The sequence below is a fragment of the Rana temporaria genome, chromosome 5 (assembly GCF_905171775.1).
Source record: "Rana temporaria chromosome 5, aRanTem1.1, whole genome shotgun sequence".
NCBI lineage: Eukaryota > Metazoa > Chordata > Amphibia > Anura > Ranidae > Rana > Rana temporaria.
In genome coordinates this window covers 120,864,984-120,886,831 of record NC_053493.1, presented here as the reverse complement: position 1 = coordinate 120,886,831, position 21,848 = coordinate 120,864,984, and the positions used below count along the sequence as shown (strand labels likewise).

Below are 21,848 nucleotides of genomic sequence, written 5' to 3'. Positions count from 1 at the left end.
TTAACAACCTACCCCCCCCCCCATCTCTTTGCTCCCCTTTTCCGACAAACTCCTTGAACATCTGGTCTATAACTAGATGAGCGGCCACCTCATGAAGGATAACCTTCCCATCAGTCTGGATTCCGCCCCAACACTTCACAGAAACTGCTCTCCTAAAACTCACTAACAATTTACTAACAGCAAAAACCAATGGACAATATTCTGTACTCCTACCACGTTTCCCCGAAAATAAGCCGGGTAACAAAACACACAGTAGGGCTTATTTTCGGGGTAGGTCTTACCATGTAATGTGCCGTCTTCTCTCTCTCCACTCTCTTTGCCCGACAGGAATCCTCAGTGTGAACTGAGTTAAAAAACGTATAAAATCCTATAATCCACCCTATTACAGTAGTATATAATGTACAATAAAAATGTGCCACATACCTTCGTTATAGCGCCGCTCTGCGCTTCTGTGACCCATCAGAGCTTTCCTCCACAAATTTATATTACAGAAACACACACATTGTACATTATATAATACTGTAATAGAGTGAATTATAGGATTTTACAAGCATTTTAAACTAAGGCTCATATTGCAGCCCTCCTAGAAAATGACGCTAGGTCTTATTTTAGGGGTAGGTCTTATTTTCAGGGAAACACAGTACTTCTGGACCTTTTGGCTGTCTTGATATAGTTGACCCCCCGCTCCTCCTCCTCCTCAAAAAAAAAAACACTTTACACCTTTGGTCTCCGTGACTGTACTACTCATTGGTTTTCATCCTACCCATCCCACCACACCTTCAGTGTCACAATCCTACTTCCTCCTCTACTATTCCTTTCTCTGGCGTGGTCCCCCAAGCTTCTGTTCTTGGACCTCTCTCATTCTCGATCTGGACCTCTCTCATTCTCGATCTGGACCTCTCTCATTCTCGATCTGGACCTCTCTCATTCTCGATCTGGACCTCTCTCATTCTCGATCTACACCTCCTCCCTGGGTCAATATGATTTCTATGCGGAGGACACCCAAATATATCTCTCCACCCCTCAGCTCACTCCATCAGTCTCATCACATATCACTAATTTACTGACAGACATATCAATCTTGAGGTCATCCCACTTCCTAAAAATCAATATCCAAAACCAAGCTTATAATAATATTTCCTCCCCCATGGACCCCTTTCCCTGACAACTCTGTTAAGATCAATGGCACAGCCATCATTCCATCCCCGCATGCCAGGGTGCTAGGTGGACTCTGAACTTTCCCTTCAGCCTTGTGTCCAATCACTGTCCAAAGCTTACCGCCTCAACCCACCCAACAGCTCCAAAACACATCCCTTTCTAACCAATGACACCACAAAGCTCCTAATCAACTCCCTGGTCATCTCTCGACTTCTACAACTTCCTCCTCATCAGCTTACCTTTACATAGGTGATCCCCTATTCAGTCCACCATGAATGCTGCTGCCAGACTCATCCACCTTACTAACCGCCAAGTGTCTGCTACTCCTCTCTGTTAGTTCCCCCATTGGCTGCCACTCTCCCAACAAATTACAAAGCCATCCACAACCTGGCCCCCAGCTACCGAGTCTCAAAATACAACCTAATCATTCTCTTCATTCCTCACAAGGCCTCCTGCTCTCTAACTCCCTTGTCACCTCCTCCAACGCTCACCCCCAGGACTTCTCCTGAGCCTCTCCCATCCTATGGAACTCCCTACCCCAATCTGTCTGGCTAGCTCCTTCTCTAAGGCAATCCCTGAAAACCCTTCTCTTCAGAGAAGCCTATCTTGCCTTCAGCCAACGCCTGTACTTCCACTATCTCCATAAGCTCACCCCCCCCCCACAGTTATTACGTCTTGTACCATTTCACCCTCCCTTTTAGATTGTAAGCTCTAATAAGTCCTCTAAATCCTACTGTACTGACGCGCTGCGCAAACTGTTGGCACTATATAAATCATGTATAATAATATTAGGAAAATATGCACTCACTGGCCACTGTATTAGTTACACCTGTTCAATTGCTTCGTAACACAAATTCTAATCAGATAATCACATGGCAGCAATTCAATGCATTTAGGCATCTAGACTTAATAAAGACGACTTGCTTAATAAAACCGAGCATTAGAATGGGGAATAAAGGGGATTTAAGTGACTTTGAATGTGGCATGGTTGTTGGTGTCAGACAACTGCTGATCTACTAGGAGTTTCACACACAACCATCTTTAGAGTTTACAGAGAATAGTCCGAAAGAGAGAAAATATCCAGTGAGCGGCAGTTGTGTGAGACACCAGGTGCCACTCCTGTCAGCCAAGAACAGGAAACTGAGGCTACAATTCACACAGAATCACCAAAATTGGACAATAGAAGATTGGACAAACATTGCCTGGTCTGATGTACCATTGAACACCACGGCCTACCCGAGTATTGTTACTGACCATGTCCATTTTTTTTTAAATGACTTCAGTGTTCCCATCTTCTGATGGCTACTTCCAGCTGGATAATGCACCAAATCATCTCAAACTGGTTTCTGGAACATGACAATGAGGTCACTGTACTCCAATGGCTTCCACATCTCAATGTGCACCTTTGGGATGTGTTGGAATAGGAGATTCGCATCATGAATGTGCAGCTAACAAACCAGCAACAACTGTGTGATGTTATCATGTCACTATGGACCAAAATCTCCGGGGAATGTTTCCAATACCTTGTTGAATCTTTGCCACAAAGAATTAGGCAGTTCTGAAGGCAAAAGGGGGTCCAACCCGGTACTAGCAAGGTGTACCTAATAAAGTGACCGGTGAATGTACATTTTATATAAATAAATTATTATAAAACATCAGTTTAAATAGTCTTTTTTTTTTTTTTTTTCCTCAGACCACAGCACCAAGTTGCAAATAAACTTGCTTATTTAAATTAGAAGAAAAGCCTCACTCTAAGTCTAGTTTCATACTACTGTCCTGCGATTTGGCCTGGTTTTCAGGCACATTACTTGTGGTTTTATTCTCTGTCCGTTTGCCAATGTGTTCCATTAGGAATTAATGACACCCCTAAAGAGCAGAGCATGTGTGTGCATGTCAGGAACGGGTGCGATTTTGCATGCAGCAATATGAATTAAGCCTTAGACTGGGATGCCTTGAGACTGAAAATACTTTTCAGGGGCGCCCCGAAAAAAAATTGATAAACACTGCCATAGGCTTTCAATTAAATCGCACTTTTTTCTAATGCTGCGTATACACAGTCGGAATTTCCAACAAGAAAAGTTTGATGTGAGCTTTTGGTCGGAAATTCCGACCGTGTGTCGGCTCCATCGGACTTCTTCTGTCAGAATTTCCGACATCAATTTTGAGAGCTGGTTCTCAAATTTTCCGACGGGAAATTCCATTCGTCTGCAAAAAAACATGCATGCTCAGGATCAATTTGACGCATGCTCGGAATCATTGAACTCCATTTTTCTCGGCTTGTTGTAGTAATGTACATCACCGCGTTCTTGGAATTTTGTGTGACCGTGTGTATGCAACACAAGTTTGAGCCAAAATTCTGTCGGAAAAAAAATCCAGTTTTCTTGTCGGAATTTCCGATCCTGTGTACGCTGCATTAAAGTGCAACAAAAGTGCTGCATGTTTAGTGTGCTTTCAGCAAATGTGTAAAACACGCACGACCTAATAGAAAGTCTATTGGACTGCAGTAAAACCGTTCGTAAAGCGCACAAAATCTGCAGACACACCCAGGCTGCGGATAAACTGCATCGCAGCAGTGTAAAACTGGCCTTACTATTCTAAAAAAGGTTTCCTCCCCCCTCCTCCTACCTATCCTGTATAAAATGTGAACTTTTCCCATTTTATTTCACTCCGGTCACATGATCTGCAGTTCCAGCTCCCATGTGTCAGTGAGTGGCAACTGCAAGCGAGAGGAGAGAACGCCAACGCCGGCTGGGCCATAACAGTCTATGGGTGATGACATGCCTTCGGCAATTCACAAGCGTTGTTGAGCTCCCACTTACACAAGGGAGCCGGATCACAAGACTGAACCGGACTGAATTAAAAATAACAAAGTACACAGATCTTTTATACAGGGTAGGCGGGATAGATAGTAAAGTCACCCAGCTGGCACTGTAAGATCTCAGCTCATAGGATGCTTATGTACCAGCACAACAAATTCTGTGTTTGGTGGAAAATTGTTACTAAAGGAAAAAAAAATTTCAGCCTAAAGTTTAGCTTTAACAAATGTAAAAACAGTATAGTATATGGCAACAAAGCCAAACAAGATCTGTGAGTTCCGGTTCACACAGGGGCGACTTAGCTGCCTGACAAGTCGTACTTCGTTCTGTACAATGGAACTGTTCTAATAGAAGCGATTCAAGTCGCTCCGACTTAGAAAAAGGTTCCTGTAAAACTTTGGGACGACTTCAGGGCGACTTCAATACAGAAGTCATTTTGCAAGTTGCCTCTGAAGTCCTGTGCAGATCGCCTTGCAGAGCCCCAGTGTGAACCGGCACTTAGACCCAGAAACATCTGACAGACATGCATGAAGACTGATCAGGTATGCAAATCAAACCAGCAAGAGAAAGCGACCATCAATGGACCAAAATAAAATATGCAAATCAGATATCACTGCACATATGTTCTATATCAGGTGCTCAAAAGGACTAAACCCAAAGAGCCAGTTACGGTAAATATAATTTCAGATGGCATCCTAGATTTCTTTCAGTATTTTAAAGAGGACCTGAACTCTGAAAACTGTGCCGAATAAAGACAAACAGTGGGCAAAAGTCTATGCACCAATAAAGGCCATAGGCTGCCTAAAGCTCATCTGTCTCCCCATTGCTGACTTACCATGCCTTGTTCTGCATTGTGTCTCCATGTGTAGGCAGCCATCTTGGTAAGGGAGCAGGACTTTGCTTCCTCATATCAGAGCTGCCCTCTTACCAGGTAATATTCAACAAGCAACAAGAGATGTTCAGAAAAGCCATTCACAGAATGATTCCTTCCACTGTACAGAAAAGCCATTCACAGAATGATTCCTTCCACTGTAAGCCCTCATACAGCTTTCTCTTCAGCAAGGAGAACAAAGAGCTGTATAGAGCTGACCTCCCCAAATCTCATATAGCATATATTACAGATATACAGTACTGCTATGAAGGTCATGGCACAGACACTGATATTTTTCTGAAGTAAATCAAGACAAATGCTAAGGTACCATTTAAGAACATTTAACAATTCTTGAGGTCTTCTTTAGAATAGCAAATCTTCACTTTCAGAGTTCAGGTCCATGTTCAGATTTAGAGGCAAACCAAACAAAATGTGTGGACCACCTGAAAAACGTTTACTGCCTGCAGTGCGCGTCACTTTACTAAAACCGAGCTCCCACTGACCTATGAATACTCAGACAAGCTGCAAATGTGGTCCAAATAATACAGTTAGGTTATATTCCTGTTAATAGCAGTCATACTTACAACTTTCTTGAAGCTTGGAATGTTGATTTTCCTGTGCAGAGGTGTGAGGTAAACCACCAACATGAGGAGGCTGATTAAAAAGGCACTACAGCTGACAAACTCAAAGATATATAATCCAGAGCATGATTCGCACTGAGTGATGACCTCCTCACATATAAATGCCACCAAGGAGAAGAGCTGTAAAAGACAGACATACATTGCGTCAGTGATAACATACATGCCATTTACACAACATTATTTTACGTCACAGCACACAAATTCTTGTTGGCATGAAGCACAATTGCCAAAAAATTGAAGATTTTATTCAATACATCCCTCTATATCAGTGGTTCTCAACCTGGGGGTCAGGACCCCCGCGAGAGTCGAATGATGATTTGTCAGGGGTCCCCGAAGCCTTGGCTGTTCCTGAAGCCCACACAGCTCTCCCAGCCATTTTGTGGCCGCCCAGCAGGGCTGTCCCTGAAGCCTGTGGCTGCCCAGCTGGGCTGATCCTGGAGCCCGTGGCCACCCCCTTAGCCTCTTCGCAGCCGCCCATTTAGTTCACTGCATGGCTGGGGGGCCAGAGACTAGAGCTCAGCTGACTGGTGAGGAATGTAAAGTGGGAGGGGCTGGAGGAGAGCCGTCTCCTGATTTCAGCATAGGTGTCACTGCTACTAGACGCCACAAAGTCAGTGACACTGTGAGTATCACTACCTGTGATTATAGTTGCCATTAAAAGTTCCCACTACAGTTCTCAGATGACCTTGATCAAGAGCGCCTAAGTTGGCTGAACAGAACTCCCCCCAACATTGCCACTCATCCCAATTCCGCGCCAGCACTGCCACTCATCCTACCCCCCCCCCCACCAAGGAGCAAGAGAAGGAATAAAAATAGAGAATACATAGAAGGAAGAGGAAAAGAGGGGGAGGAACTAAGAAAAACGGAGAGAAAGAACAAGAAAGACAGCTGGAGAGGGATGGGGGAAACAAAAATAAATTAATTTTTATATAGACAGGGATAAAAGGGAAAGAAAGGAGAACAAAAAGAGTTGAGGGGTCAGAGTACAGAGTGAGGGAGGGGCCTGATGAGAGTGCGCGTCAGAACAGGCTGCTAGCTCTGAGCAGCTCCGTGGGCTCCATGGGTCCCTCCGGCGCGCGCTAGGCTGTGTCTCTTCCCTACCCCCCGCTGTGCCTCTCCCCCTGCTTCCCCCGCCCCTCCTTCCGCCGTGTTACCTTGGCGCCGCGCTGTGGAGTGAGGCCGTGGGGTTCTCCCGGAATCTTGGAGCGTGGAGTCCCGACTTAGGCAGGCGCTGGAGGAGCTGAAGGGCTCGGGTTCCGTTCGGGCTCCGTGTGCTGGGCGTGCTGTGAGGAGTTGTGAGGAGTCGGGAGGAAGCGCAGTCTGACTCAGCTGACTCGGCGTCTGACTCGGCGGTGTGTGAGTTACCAGCATTACCTGATTGTCAGTATGTCAGCATGATTCTGAGAACAGAGAGCGCACTTCAAGGTTCATCAACTGAATATTAGAAATGAGAGGTCGCCCAGTAAGGGGTGCTGTGGCAAACGCCCCCAAAATAAGCGCCAGTCCAGGTACTATAAAAAAATACATGACACAAGACACTTCTAAAGACTGTCCTAGTGAAACATCTGGGGCAAAAAGCAGACTATCAATGGGCCAACAAAAAAATGGACAGCGAAGGTACTCTGAAACAGTGACAATCAGAGAGTCTGAGGAGGTTGTTGCGGATCCACATGGTACCACCCATAAAGATTTACCCCCATCAAAAACAGAGCTACTAGAGATGTTTTCACGACTAGAACTATCAATCTCACGAATGGAGCTCTCGTTAAAAAATGAGATAACGATTGTACATGATGACATGAGTCATTTATTGAGAAGAGTGGAAGAAACTGAAGAAAAACTGGATAGTCAAGCAGCTGAGGTGGCTGAGTTAAAAATGCAAATGAAGGAATTACAAATAGAACAAAGGAACTTGAGGTACCGAATGGAAGATCAAGAAAATCGGAACCGGAGGAAAAATTTGAGGATACGCGGTCTGCCCGACCTGGAAGGAGAAGACCTCCAAGTAAAACTTGATAAATTATTCGGCCACATTTTGGGTAAAATAGAAACGGAAAAAATCAAATTTGAAAGAATTCATCGGATTAGAAAACCCGCGGAATTGGCAGCGGGAATACCCAGAGATGTGATCGCAAGATTTCATAATTTCCAAGATAAAGAACAGATTTGGCAGCGTCTTAAAACCATTAGGCTGGTAACATTCAACGAGACCGAATTACAGATCTTTCCAGACCTTGCCACCGAGACCCTCTCTAGAAGGAGAGTACTAAAACCACTACTCGAACATTTAAAAATACATGGTATCCAATATTCTTGGGGTTACCCAGCGTGTCTAATTGGGAAGAAGGAGGGCAGGTCCGCGACCTTAAGGTTCCCTGAAGAGATGACTAAGTTCTGTACGAGACTGGACATCCCATTGATAGAGATACCTGGTTGGAATGAACCACAAGAGAAGATATTACCTATACCGGGCCATCAGACATGGAACCTTATTCCAGGAAATAAAAGAGGAAAATAATTAAGAAAAATACCCACACAAGATAAATAATAAAAAACGAAGACGATGAAGTGGGGGCTGGGGGGTGAGGGGGGTCGTGGGGGGGCGGGGGGGGGGGACCGGCTGGCGTGGGCCCGGGGTGTCCTGGGGTCCTGGGGCTGCTCACCCACCCCCAGCCTTTTGGTTGGGGGGAGGGCGGCGGCAGTTCGGATGTAGTCACACTCGCAGAGTTCAACCTCTGGGGCGAGAACCGTGGGCCGGGTGGAGTAGGTTGGCCACGGATCCAGGTGCCTATATAAGGCCGTAATGCCCCTATTGGTGGGGGAAGGGAGGGAGGGGGGTGGGCTAGGGTGAATGGAGGGGTCATAGTGCAGAGTAAATGGGGGGAGGTGGGGGGGAGTGGGAGAGGGTTTGGGGGGGGAGTATCTCCGGTTATCAGTTTTAGAAGTAAGCTACCTGTTATGGTTTTGCCTCGATGCGTATTGGAACGCCTGCCTATGTAAGAGGATGAGTGACATGATTCAACTTTTGGCAACCAAATACAATAATATCAATGTAATGGGTGTGGTCGTGGGGCGAGTGACTACCTAGTTGATACTATGGGAACCCTAAAAATACTCTCATATAACGTAAGGGGATTAAACTCCCCGTTAAAAAGGGGTAATATTTTAAGAGAAATTAAACATCTTAAAGCAGATATAGTACTCATACAAGAGACACATATCTCGCAGGAATCAAATCTTAAAATAAGCTCACCGGATTACCCATTATGGTACTACGGAGACTCTCCGACTAAGCTGGCAAAGGGGGTCGCCATAGGGTTCGCTAAGGAAGTTAGATTCGTCCTGGTAGAGAGAAAAGCAGATCCCGAGGGGCGGTATCTCCTACTTAGGGGAAAATTAAATGAAGTGGATTATTCTATTGCGAATATTTACTGTCCAAATAAGAACTCCATGAGATTTCTTAAGGGGGCTATCGAGATGTTCATGGACTTCAGGATAGGCAGAGTAGTTGTGGCGGGCGATATGAACCTCTGTCTGGATCTGGATCTCGATTGTACGTCACGTGCACAGCGGACTGGAGACGTACAAAGAAAATTACTTAAAAAAAAATTACAACAACTCCAATTGATAGATGTTTGGAGAATACAGCATCCGAAAACACGTGATTACTCATTCTACTCCGCCGTGCACGGGACGTACTCTAGGATCGATTTTTTCCTAGTGGATCATAGCTCATTGGACGTAGTGACAAGCTCGGGAATTGGGATAACTACCCTGTCGGATCACGCGCCAGTTTCAATTAATTTAAAAATCGAGGGAGCCCCCAAAAGTAACATCAAATGGAGACTTAACGAGGATTTAATACAGGATGAAGAGGTTGTAGAAAGGATAAAACAGGAATTAGAATGGTACTTCAAGACAAACTGCTCCGAACACATGTCTGAAGCACTAGTTTGGGAAGCTCACAAGGCCTACATTAGGGGCATACTGATCGCAATTGGATCAGCGAAAAAAAAAGAAACCAAGAAGAAATATGATGAGTTATATAAAACTATCTTGGTGCTTGAACAGACCCATAAACTAACAGGAGAGCATGAAGCGGAGCGTACCGTTATTTTAAAAAGAGAGGAATTAAGAGATCTTATCGAATATGAAAATAGAGCGGCATCTTATAGACGTAAGAAAGAGAAGTTTCAATGGGGTGACTTGTCGGGTAAATACCTAGCAAAAGGGTTTCAAAACAAATCTAAGGGTAATTTTATAGAATGTATTCAAACAGGCAAAGGGAGTAAGGTATATACAACATCAGAGATCGCAAGAGTATTTCAAGAATACTACGGGAAGTTGTATTCGCTATCACAAGGGGACACCTCGGAAAAAATTAAAAGGAGAAGTGTTAATACAAAAAAAATTTTAAGTAGCACATGTTTAAATAAAATACCAGATGACAAAATTAGTTTTTTAGAAGAACCTATAACGGAAATGGAAATTCGTAATAATTTAAAGGATTCACCTAAGGGGAAAAGCCCAGGCCCCGATGGGCTAACAATTACATATTACCAAAAGTTCAGTGACATTCTGATCCCCAGGATGTGCTCTTATTTAAACGGTATTGGTTTAAACTGGGATATTCGGCAAGAGGCATTAGAGGCCGCAATTACAGTAATCCCTAAGATAGGTAAAGATCCCTCCTTATGTTCTAGTTTTAGACCCATCTCGCTATTAAATGCAGACGTAAAATTGTTCGCCAAAATCTTAGCAGGGAGAATGAAAACAATCATGAAAGATTTAGTACATACTGATCAAGTAGGCTTTGTCCCCGGGAGGGAAGGCAGGGACAATAGTATTAGAACACTTCTGTTGACACAGATTATAAAAGATAGTAAATCCCCAGGTCTACTCCTGTCTATAGACGCCGAAAAGGCTTTCGACAGGGTAGACTGGGGATTTCTATTGAACACATTGGAGTTTATCGGGATCGGTCCAAAAATGATGAGGTGGATAAGCGCCCTGTATAAACACCCAACGGCAAGAGTTAAGGTGAACGGGACATTATCCGGGACATTTGAAATGTTCAATGGGACTAGACAGGGATGCCCCCTGTCCCCCCTTTTATTTATTTTATCTTTGGAACCATTGCTGGCCGGGATTAGAAATAACCCCGACATCAGGGGGATACAAACAAATGATGGGGTACATAAACTCGCAGCGTTCGCCGACGATATCTTATTATTTATAACGAACCCAACTATAACACTCCCGAACCTATTAAAAACCCTCAAATTGTACGGAGATGTAGCTAATTTCAAAATCAATCCTTTAAAATCAGAAATCCTTAATATTAGCGTGAATCCACAGGACGTACTGAGATATAAGCAAGAGTTTCCATTTATTTGGAGAGATACCGAGATAAAATATTTGGGAGTTAATATTACATCATCCCCTGACTTAATCTACGTACAGAATTACATACCATTATTAAATGATATTAAAAAAGATTTAAAGAGAATCGCATTGAGACAAAGATCCCTATTAGGGAGAATAAATTGTTTTAAAATGTTTACTCTCCCTAAAATATTATATATAATTCAAATGTTACCAATCGCACTACCGGGTGCTTATTTTAAAATACTAAAACAGTTATTAAATAGGTTTATATGGCGGAACAAAAAAACACGCATAAGTATGGAGGTGTTAATTAGAGATAAGGAACATGGTGGTTTGGGGGTACCTGATATTTACACATATTATATGGCCATTCACATGGCACGGGTGGTTGATTGGGTTAGAGATAACAAAGAGAAAAGATGGGTGAGATTAGAAAATTGTTCAAATAAGTCACTGTTAGGAAAAGAGATTTGGATACCGCCACATTTTAGACAAATAAATCCGCACTTGCACAAAATCACATTGGCATCCATGTCTATATGGGATAGGGCACATAAAAAACACAGATGGGGTTATAACTCCCCACTAATCCCTTTATTTGACACAAATTTTTTTGTACCAGGGAAAATGGACCTGTTTGGTAACTGGATTAAAAAACCAGATGTACAATTAAAAGACATATTAAAAGACGGTAAAATTCTTACCTACCAGGAATTAAGTAAAAAAAAAGAACTGTTTGAGTTGAATAGGTGGCGATACTTGCAGCTGACGCATTTTGTGGATTCCTTCCCCTCCCCCTTGAGGTCAGATAGATACTTGCTCCCTTTGGAGCGTCTGTGTTTGGCACCAGGGGGAAGGGGCGGGATATCCGCAATTTATAAAATACTGATGGGACTGAAAGACTCCGGTCTCCCTCCTTATATTAACAAATGGGAAGAGGAATTGGGAACGGGTATAACCGAGACAGAGGCCAGGAAAATATTAAAAAAGACGCATACGACCTCACTTAATTGTGCTTTGATCGAAATGAACTTTAAGTGTTTAGCACGATGGTATATAACCCCGGCCATAGCACACCGCTATCAAGACGACACCTCCAAATATTGTTGGAGGGGCTGTCTTGAGGTGGGCACTATGTCACATATATGGTGGACCTGCCCAAAAATTAAAATATACTGGAATAATGTATTACTAATAATTGAGGAGATAACCGGAATTAAAATTCCTCCTGACCCATGGATCTGCCTGTTTCATGGGACAGAAATGTCAACTAAACAGTACATGAGAACTTTGCTTCCCCATGTACTAGATGCAGCAAAGAGTCTGATCCCCAAACAATGGAAGGACCCTATGAGCCCGACAGAGAAGAGCTGGTTTTGTAGAATTAATGATATATATTATACTGAACAGCTCAGGTACATGGGGGAGGAGGGAGAAGGCGGATTTAAACGGAAATGGCAGGATTGGGTTAATTTTAAACTCGGACCAAGGTATATAGATAGGATGATATAGTGTAGGTAGGTGAACGGGCAAAGAGCGATTCAATAGGAGACAGAATTCCGGAGATAGGGGAGGGCGGGAGGGTGGGGATAAGGGTTGGGGGGGGGCTTGAGGGAGGGGCGAGGGTTTGTTCGGCTTGGGGAAACTAATGTATCTATTTATGTATTTAAGTATTTTTTCCTTTCTCTCCTTTCGTACATTTATTGACACATATTTAAAAAAGCACTTTTGCAATAACAAAGAAAAAAAGAAAGAAACAACAAATAAAAACAAAAAAAATCTTTTCCAACCATGATGCGAACTAAGGAGACTGCGAACTGAACGCAAATTGATTGAGTATCCTGATAGTTCTCTGAGGCGGATAAAAAAAAAAAAAAAAAAAGAAAAAAAAGAGTTGTACATCCTAAAATGTACCTTAAGGGGTTTTAATACTGTACGAGTGGAAGGGATTCAGGGAGCGCAATCTGTCCGTGGGTTTGGGGGCGCAAATTACTTGTCTTGCCTTGGGTGCGGACAACCCACACTACAAAAATAATTTTACTGTTGTTAGGGGTCCCCACAACTTGGGAAATTTTATCAAGGGATCACAGCACTAGAAGGGTTGAGAACCACTGCTCTATATTAAAGTGAATGATCACGATTATTAAAAGATTTGCAGCATCATAGTATCTACGAGTTTTAAAAAATTGCCTGGCGTTTTTACATACATATGAGATCTCTAAGACAAAAAAAAAAAAAGGTGCTGGAGAAATGAGGAATATCCTATAAAACAGGCCTCGACAAAATCCGGGCACCCGGTCGCAATTGCGACACGAAATTGTGACCTGGCGCCTGGGGAAGCTTAGTAATTGAGGCCGCGGCTTTGCGGCCTTCACAGAAGGAAGCTGAGGCCTGCAGAAGGCCGCAAAACCGAGGCCTCAATTACCTAAAGCATATGCTAAAGCATATGCCACACACAAAGGGTTAGCCTTTGGGCTTAAAAGAATGCCCTGAGCAATCAAATGCAGAGGAGGCAAACTACTTGAGGACTTTGGGCAAACCTTCAGGCGGAAGGCTTCATAGAGGGGTTAGCAGACCTCTGAATTTGGGCTCTGCAGCCTGAGTGGGAGTAAGGCTCTGAAGGCCTACGGATACTTATTGCCAAATGCCACCGAAAAGGGGATGAGGTCTGCCCCAGGTGCCGCAAATTGCAGGGGTGTCATCCTGGAGGCTCAGTCCGAGTCCTCCCTTCCCTCTTCTCCTCCCTCCTCTGATACTGGGACATTGAATCACTGCGACGCATCACAGGAGGCAGGACATTGTTACTGCGGCCGGGAAACTCAAATCCAGCTCTGTGACACAGCAGGAGATCGCCGCTCTGATCCGGGCATCGGTGAGGCTGCATCTGACAGGCACCAGTGAGGCTACATTGATCTCTTGTATTATGTCTGCAGTCTCTGACCATCTCCTGCATCATGTCTGCTAGAGGTGCACCGAATTGAAATTTTGCTAATACCAATACAGACATGATACAAGAGATGGTTAGACTGAGGGCATGATACAAGGGATGGTCAGAGACTGCATTTTTCTTGTACCAAAAAGGTGCCAATAACGGCCAAAAATAAATTCATATTAATTTAAATTGATGTTAATTAAAAAGACAAATATAATACAATTATATATAAAAATATAAAACTTTTTTTTTCAAAAACTGTAATTTGGGGTTTCGGTTTCTGGCTTAGTGAAGCCTGGATTTTTGGTTTTGGTACCAAAATTTCCATTCGGTGCACCGCTACTGGAAAGCGTCACTATGCAGAGTGCAGCGGCGTCAGGGTACAGTTGCCAAATCTATTGATGAGGAAATGCGATTCAGACAGTTGCCATTAAAAGATCAACCCAAACAGCAGTGTAGGTATCTTGACACAGACAAAAAAAAAAAAATACAAAATACAAAGGGATAGCAATAGACTTTGAAAGACAATAGAAAGTGTGTTCATCCTTCTTGGACACTAGTAAAAGACAACATTTGTTTGCAAGTGGCCCAACCTTCTGTGATAGCAGCATGATATATGTTTCTGAATTTGCGTCCCTCAATGGGCGATGAAGAAATGCATTTTGGGCCTGAAAATTACTTGAAACCCTCAAACGTTATAAACTGAAAGCAGAGAACCATAGAGTAAAAACAATGTAGTTGAAAACTTTTAATTCATATACTTGAGAAAGTATATATAATGTGTTTACATGCTAAAATAAACCATAAATTATATATAAACAGCGCTAATGTGTGTATGACCCACACAGTGAAATAAAGAAAAGAAAATAAATACACAGATGAGCAAAACCCGTGAGTAAAAGTGTTCATAAGCAAAAAAATAGTTCATAGAGGAGCAATCAGGAAAAAAACTTATTTTTCTCTCTCAAAGTGTGAAATCTTCAAAGTAAATTTCTTTCAAAGAATTCTTCCACCACACCCGATGTGAAAAAGTGATTCCTCCACCAATAAAATTGGCCACTCACCAGAACGATTTGCCTAGCACTCTCGTGTTTCGGCACAATAGCATGTAATAATTTGTTCAAACCATTAGGCGAGCTTCCATTCCCAAGTCAACCAATAAGGAGGCTCGGGAATAGGGTTGACTTGGGAATCGTACAGGTGATTCAGATAGTTTGAGTGTACCAAGGGGTATTTAACCACTTCCATACAGGGCACGTATACACCTTCCCGCCCAAGCCAATTTTCAGCTTTCAGCACTGTCGCACTTTGAATGGCAATTGCGCGGTCATGCTACACTGTACCCAAACAAAATTGGCGTCCTTTTTTTCCCACAAATAGAGCTTTCTTTTGGTGGTATTTGATCACCTCTGCGATTTTTTTTTTTTGCGCAACAACTAAAAAAAGACTGAAAATTTTGAAAAAAAATAAGTTTTTATTTTTTTCTGTTAAATTTTTTGTAAATAAGTAAGTTTTCTCTTTCAATTACGGGCACTGATGGGCACCGATGAGATGGCACTGATGGACATCAATGAGGTAGTACTGACGGGCACAGATGAGGTGGCACTGATTGGCGGCGCTTGTATGCGGCACTGATGGGCACACATAGGCGGCACTGATGGGCACACATAGGCGGCACTGATGGGCACACACAGGCGGCACTGATGGGCACACACAGGCGGCACAGATGGGCACTCATGGGCGGCACTTATGGGTGGCACTGATGGCTACTTATGGGTGGCACAGATGGGCACTGATGGGCACTGGGCATGGATGGGCACTGTGGGGTGGCACTGATGGACACTGTAGGGTGGCACTGGTGGACACTGGGGCGGCACTGATTAACCTATGTTGCCAGTCAGTGCCCGCAACAACGATCGCCGCGATGCGCGCCCCCGGGGGCGCGCAGCGGCTCAGAATCCTGAGGACGTCATATGACGTTCGGTCAGGATTCTACAACCACTTTGCCGCCGTCAATCTGTCATTGGCGGGCGGCAAGTGGTTAAATTGTGTGTATCACACAGGTAGTCAATTACATGACGAAACATGTCGGGGGAGTGGCTACAATTTGACTTTTGACCATCTAACCAACGTGAGAGACCTTTACAGTGGCTTGTTTGCGCTAGTGACCAGCGATCGTTTTTTGCTTCACGCCAGTTTTTGTGGGCCACCAGCACAGTGTGGATCGAGTGGTGAGAGATACCTGGTTGTTTTTCCTGGGTCCGCCGTGACCGTAGTTTATCAGCCATACAATATTGAGGAATTCTGCTGTGTTTTTGATTCACGCATCTTTTACTTTGGTTTTTTGTGAGTGCATCATTTGCAGATTTTTTTTTATGTGGTGTGTTATTAAACTGGTTTTACGTTATCACACATATTACTTTCTTCATTATTTATGAGGATCTTATTCATCACTTGATTGGGAATGGAAGCTCGCCTAATGGTTTGAACAAATTATTACATGCTATTGTGCCGAAACACGAGAGTGCTAGGCAAATCGTTCTGGTGAGTGGCCAATTTTATTGGTGGAGGAATCACTTTTTCACATCGGGTGTGGTGGAAGAATTCTTTGAAAGAAATTTACTTTGAAGATTTCACACTTTGAGAGAGAGAAAGAAGTTTTTGTTCCTGATTGCTCCTCTATGAACTATTTTTTTGCTTATGAACACTTTTACTCACGGGTTTTGCTCATCTGTGTATTTATTTTCTTTTCTTTATTTCACTGTGTGGGTCATACACACATTAGCGCTGTTTATATATAATTTATGGTTTATTTTAGCATGTAAACACGTTATATATACTTTGTCATATTCTCACTTTAAAACAGCAGCTGTGATATTTCTCATTTGTTTAGTCCTAAGCGCAGAGGTGTGGGTCATTGGGGCGCGTTTATTGTGATCACACATTTTTTCTATAAATTCATATACTTGCACAGGAGAAGGGGGAGGAGTGTTTTCAGGGGTGGGCCATTTTACTTCCGCCACCTCTAGATGCAATTAAGTGGCTTTACACCAAGGAAATTTTGGGCTCACGTGCAAGGGCATTTTTTTTGCATCCGACTTGCTTTTCTTGTTCCCGATACCCCATGCATAACGTCCCTAAAATCTTATGAAATAAGAGACTATAAAATAAGATAGGGCTGTTCTTCAGTCCAGAGTATCTCTTCCTAGAAAAGCAGGGAGTTTCCTCTATAGCAAATGTGTCACCGAGAAGGCGATTGCAGCAATTTCCTTCTGCTTATTTACTGTGCACTAGTACAGTACAGGGGAAAAACAAAAGGAAAATATATTTGTGATCATTTTACACCAGACTTCATCACAAAAACAAAGTGACTGCATGTACTACAAAACAGGATCGTATCCACCAATCTAAAATGTGAAGCAGTACTCCTGCTGAATGTTGTCCCATTCTTGCCTGATATAGGAATCCAACAGTCCTGGTGGTTCTTTGTCAAATTTTTTATTTCAAGACGTGCCAAATATTTTCAATTGGTGAAAGATCTGGCTGCAGGCGAGCCAGTTAATCACCCAAACTCTTCTACTATGAAGCCATGCTTCTGTCATAGATGAAAGTATGCAGTTTAGCATGTTTCTACTGAAATATGCAAGGCCTTCCTTAAAAAAGACATCTGGATGGGAGTTGCTCTAAAACCTGGATATAGCTTTCAGCATTGATAGAGCCATTCCATGTGCACTAATGTAACCCCATACCATCAGAGATGCAGAATTTTGAACCGAGTGCTGATAACAAGCTGGAAGGTCCCTCTCCTCTTTAGTCCAGAAGACAGGGTGCTCATGGTTGCCAAAAAGAATGTTGAATTTAGAGTCATCTGACCAAAAAAAAATCCACTTTGCAACATACCATTTTAAGCACTTAAGGACCCCTTCACGCCGATATACGTCGGCAGAATGGCACGGCTGGTCACATCAACGTACCTGTACGTTGCCCTTTAAGCCTAGCCGTGGGGTCGCGTGCACGCGACCCGGTCCGAAGCTCCAAAAAAAAAGGTTTTGCCTATAGTTATACTTCAAGTCCCAAATATATTCCAAGTGATGTTGACCTTCTGTCCACCCAGGAGTGAGAAAAAAAATGCAATTGGTACTATCTGTGATAAAACCAAACTTAAATAGAAATGTTCATATGTACATCAGTGTTTCAATGTTTGTTGAATTCCACAGAATTTCTCCTCTTTGAATTGTGGAATTCATCCAACACTGGCATGCGGTATTTGCTAGAGAAACATTACTTCATTCACCTAGTTCACTTGCAAAGTGAACAGCCTATTTGCCTTTCGTAATTCAACCCAATAGTGTTGTAGCCAGATCCGTCAAACGGTATCTGTGGGATCTCTGGTTGTACAAAAGATATCACTGATAGGAAAAGAATGAATTCATTTGTGGTTCTTCGAAGCTTCGAAGTCCCAACAGGCCGAGCTTCCAATAAACTGTTATAACAAAGCAACAACAGTTCTGGTTGCAAAAATAAAAAATAAAAAAATGTAAAACAGGCCAAGTGTGGAAATCTACACGTCACACTTGTAAATATCTTGTGTAATCTTTTCATTCAAAAAATTGCAGAAAGTGTGTACATTTTACATACCAAACATGACCTACTTCTTCCCCTGAACCACGTTCTCCATAGCTGTGTGTAAACAGGATAGCAGCTGCAGCACACACCCTTCTTTCCTCCTCTCAGATCAACAAAGTGAAGACGTGCGGCTTTTTCTGCTCAGAATTTGTGAGGCAAGCTCAACCATTCTCCATTCCCAGGTCGTGTCACCTGTTCAAGACGGTTTCTAGAGACGTTTGACCGCAGATTTATGAACATGACTACATGTGCGGTCTTGGTTAGTAGTTCTCAGGCTGGCTTCACACTAATGCGATTCCAGACATCACACGTGATTCGCACCGCATTCCTGTGCACACCACATGTGATATGTCTGTGCGGTGACAATTCGCATGGCTGAAATCTCATTGCATCAAAATGGTGCAGGACCATTTTTTTTGTCCGCACTGGAATCGGATCGCATGGATGTTCAGACCCATGCGATCCGATTCCACAGTTCGCACTGCGTCCTGCAAACCGATATGGGGGTGTCATTAACTTTGACACCCGCAGAGTTTTGCAGAGCACAGTGTTGGCTGCCTGCGATTCTGAAACAGTGCAGGAACCCCCACAGGAATCGCTGTGGTTCCAGCATCGCATTATTATGAACCGAGCCTGCACCTGGCACATCGTTTAAAAGCAAATGCAATCAAAGTGCAGTTAAAAAAAAAAAAAGCTTAAATAAAAAAGGTAAACAAAAAAACACTAAATGCACATTTATAAAAATGAGTCATCAGAAAACTTGTAATACTCAGCCTGCATGCAAATCATAATCCTGCAGAGGCATTTATTATCATTTTTTTTTTTAAATCGGGTGTATTACAGGAATTCTACAAGCGTTTTTTCACATGTAACGTCAGGAGCTTGTTTCTTGGGCTGGGCAAGGAAAGAAGAGAAGACGTTTTATGGGAGGAGAGGAGCTCTTCAGGCATATAATGAGCACATTACAGATTATTATATTTACAGGCACACCCATTGAAGTCTATTGGACCAAAGATGCTTGAAAACAATAAAAAAAGGAAGAGCTTGTGTACTCTTGTTGATAGTAGGGTGTACAAGGACAATTAGAACGAGTGGGATTCTGTATGTTGGGCATACTAGTCAGGCGTACAGAAACAAGAAGAAAAACTCAAGTTTGGACGAATGAATCACATTAAATAGCCCCTAAAACATATTGATAGCTCCCCAATCATTCCAGTAATCATTGCAAACACTTGCCTTATATCCTCCAGCTCATGTTGTGGCCGTATCCATCATATTTGTGGGCATGTGAAGCCCAGTTCCCTTTACTTCCTGGTTTTCAGGGAGAGGTGCATGCTGGGCGATTTTTAGGCACAGTAATGCCCAGAGACTCCTGGGAAATGAGTGTCATCATTTCCCAGGAGACAATGGGGTCTTAGGACAGGAAGTTGAACCACCTAGTACCCGGAACTAGGCAGATTACGAAATATGCCTAGTAACAGCCAGATAGAAGTGAGTAAAACTTTTTTTTTTTTTTTTACATTAACGGCAAGCTGTTAATAGAAAGATTATTTTCAGGGTGGAACTCCGCTTTAAAGTGGAACTGAACTGTATGCTATTTTGTTCATTTTTGATGTTCAGAGCACAGTCACCCATCCAAGTCTCCATGTTTATTTTGTTGAGAACTCACTTTGAAAACACCCCCCTAGGATTTCTAGCAATGGCCATCTTGAGTTAGGGCAAATGATCATGTAGCATTTACTTCATGGAGTCCATCTGCCATTAGATCAGACATGCAAGCAGGAAGATGTGCTTAAAGCGATGTGTTCAAGCTGAATTTTTTAAAAGTCAGTAGCTACAAACACTGTAGCTGCTGACTTTTAATAAGCACACTTACCTGTCCAGGGTGCCCCCGATATCGACCCCCCCAAGGCCGATCCATCCATCGGCCGATCCGTCCATTGGATCAGGTGCCGGCGCCGCTATTCACACTAAGGGTTACAGGTAGTGGAGCATTGAGGCTTCACTGCTGTTTCCTACTGCACATGCACGAGTCGCGCAGCACTTTGTGAATGGCCGGATGTCTTGCGACACACACGGGTCCCAGAAGACAGTGCACCCAATTCCCCAGAAGACAACGCAATGATAAGAATGAAGACTACCGCGAAAATAGGAAGTGGCAGATTAGGACGATCTCCCTAGCAACAGCCATTTCTGGTAGGTATATAAAAATAAAAATAAGTAATTTTTAGGGGTTTTTTTGTTTTTGTTTTTGTTTTTTAGGGTGGACCTCTGCTTTAATGAGAACTTCCCATAAGGACTCAAGATTTTGGCCAGAAGCTAGGAAGCAACTGAATAAAAAAAATTAAAAAATTATTAATATTATTATTAATAATAAATAAGAATTTTACCCTGGCTGTTTCCACTAGCAGCAAAATCCAGCATATATAAGAATATTTTAATGATGACCATTTGCATGAACTCTAAAGAGGTAAATGTATATTTACCACTTACTGATCACACCTAGGCGAGGAGAGAAAACACCACATACTATAGATGCTGGGGCTGCCAGAACCAACATTCCTCCTTCATCTCCCTAGACAGCAGCCATGACTCGTCCACCAAAAGGATAAAGACAGAAATAGAGCACACAGGAATGCAGATAAAACGTCTCCAATAGCAAGAAATTGAAACTCCACTTGTGTTATAAATGCTTTCAACAATGCGTATCAACACAAACAGCTCCTCCGGAGGAATACCATCTCCTGCCATAGAAAAGCTGCCAGTGGGAGAGATGGCGATCAAGTTGGAAAGTCTGTGGTGAACACTGGAAAAGCCACGAGAAGAGACTGCAGAAATGTCCCAAGATGGAACATGAACAGGGGGTGAATTTGTGTGCAGGGTGATGCAGCACCTCCACATGTTGCGCGGTCCATGTCCCTTCATCACATGTTCATGTTCCAGCTTGGGGGTGTCTCTGCAGTACAGTAAAACCTTGGTTTGAGAGCGTTTTGCAAGACAAGCTAATTTTTTTAATACATTTTGACTTGATATACAAGCGATGTCTTGATATACAAGTAGCGTCATGTCACACCTGAGTATAAAAAGAGAAGAGAGGCGCCTCTAAGTGTAGCAATATGGTTACATTTAATGAAGGTACAACATTTAGCAACATATTGCTACACTTAGGGTCCTTTCACACGAGCGGACCGTTCGTCCGTTCATTACAAGTCCGTTAACGGACTTGTAATGAATCCCTATGGGAACGCGTCCGTTAGCGGATGGAGCATCCGCTAGCGTCCGCGTCAGTCGGGATCCGCTTTTCCGAACGGTAGAAACCCTATTTTTCTTCCGTTCGGTGGAACGGACCGGATGCAGACGGACAGACGGTCCGTCTGCATCCGGTCCCCCATAGGGGATCCTCGCTGAGCTTTGAC

General features: G+C 43.1%; 1 protein-coding gene across 1 annotated transcript in view; it reads right to left on the bottom strand.

The window, feature by feature from the left end:
* The window catches only part of CMTM6 (CKLF like MARVEL transmembrane domain containing 6), a 51,351-nt gene that overhangs the window by 3,216 nt on the left and 26,287 nt on the right, over positions 1 to 21,848 (bottom strand). The window contains exon 2 of the mRNA XM_040353079.1: positions 5,430 to 5,606. Coding sequence (XP_040209013.1) covers positions 5,430 to 5,606 — 177 coding nt within the window. The remainder of the gene's footprint in view (positions 1 to 5,429; positions 5,607 to 21,848) is intronic.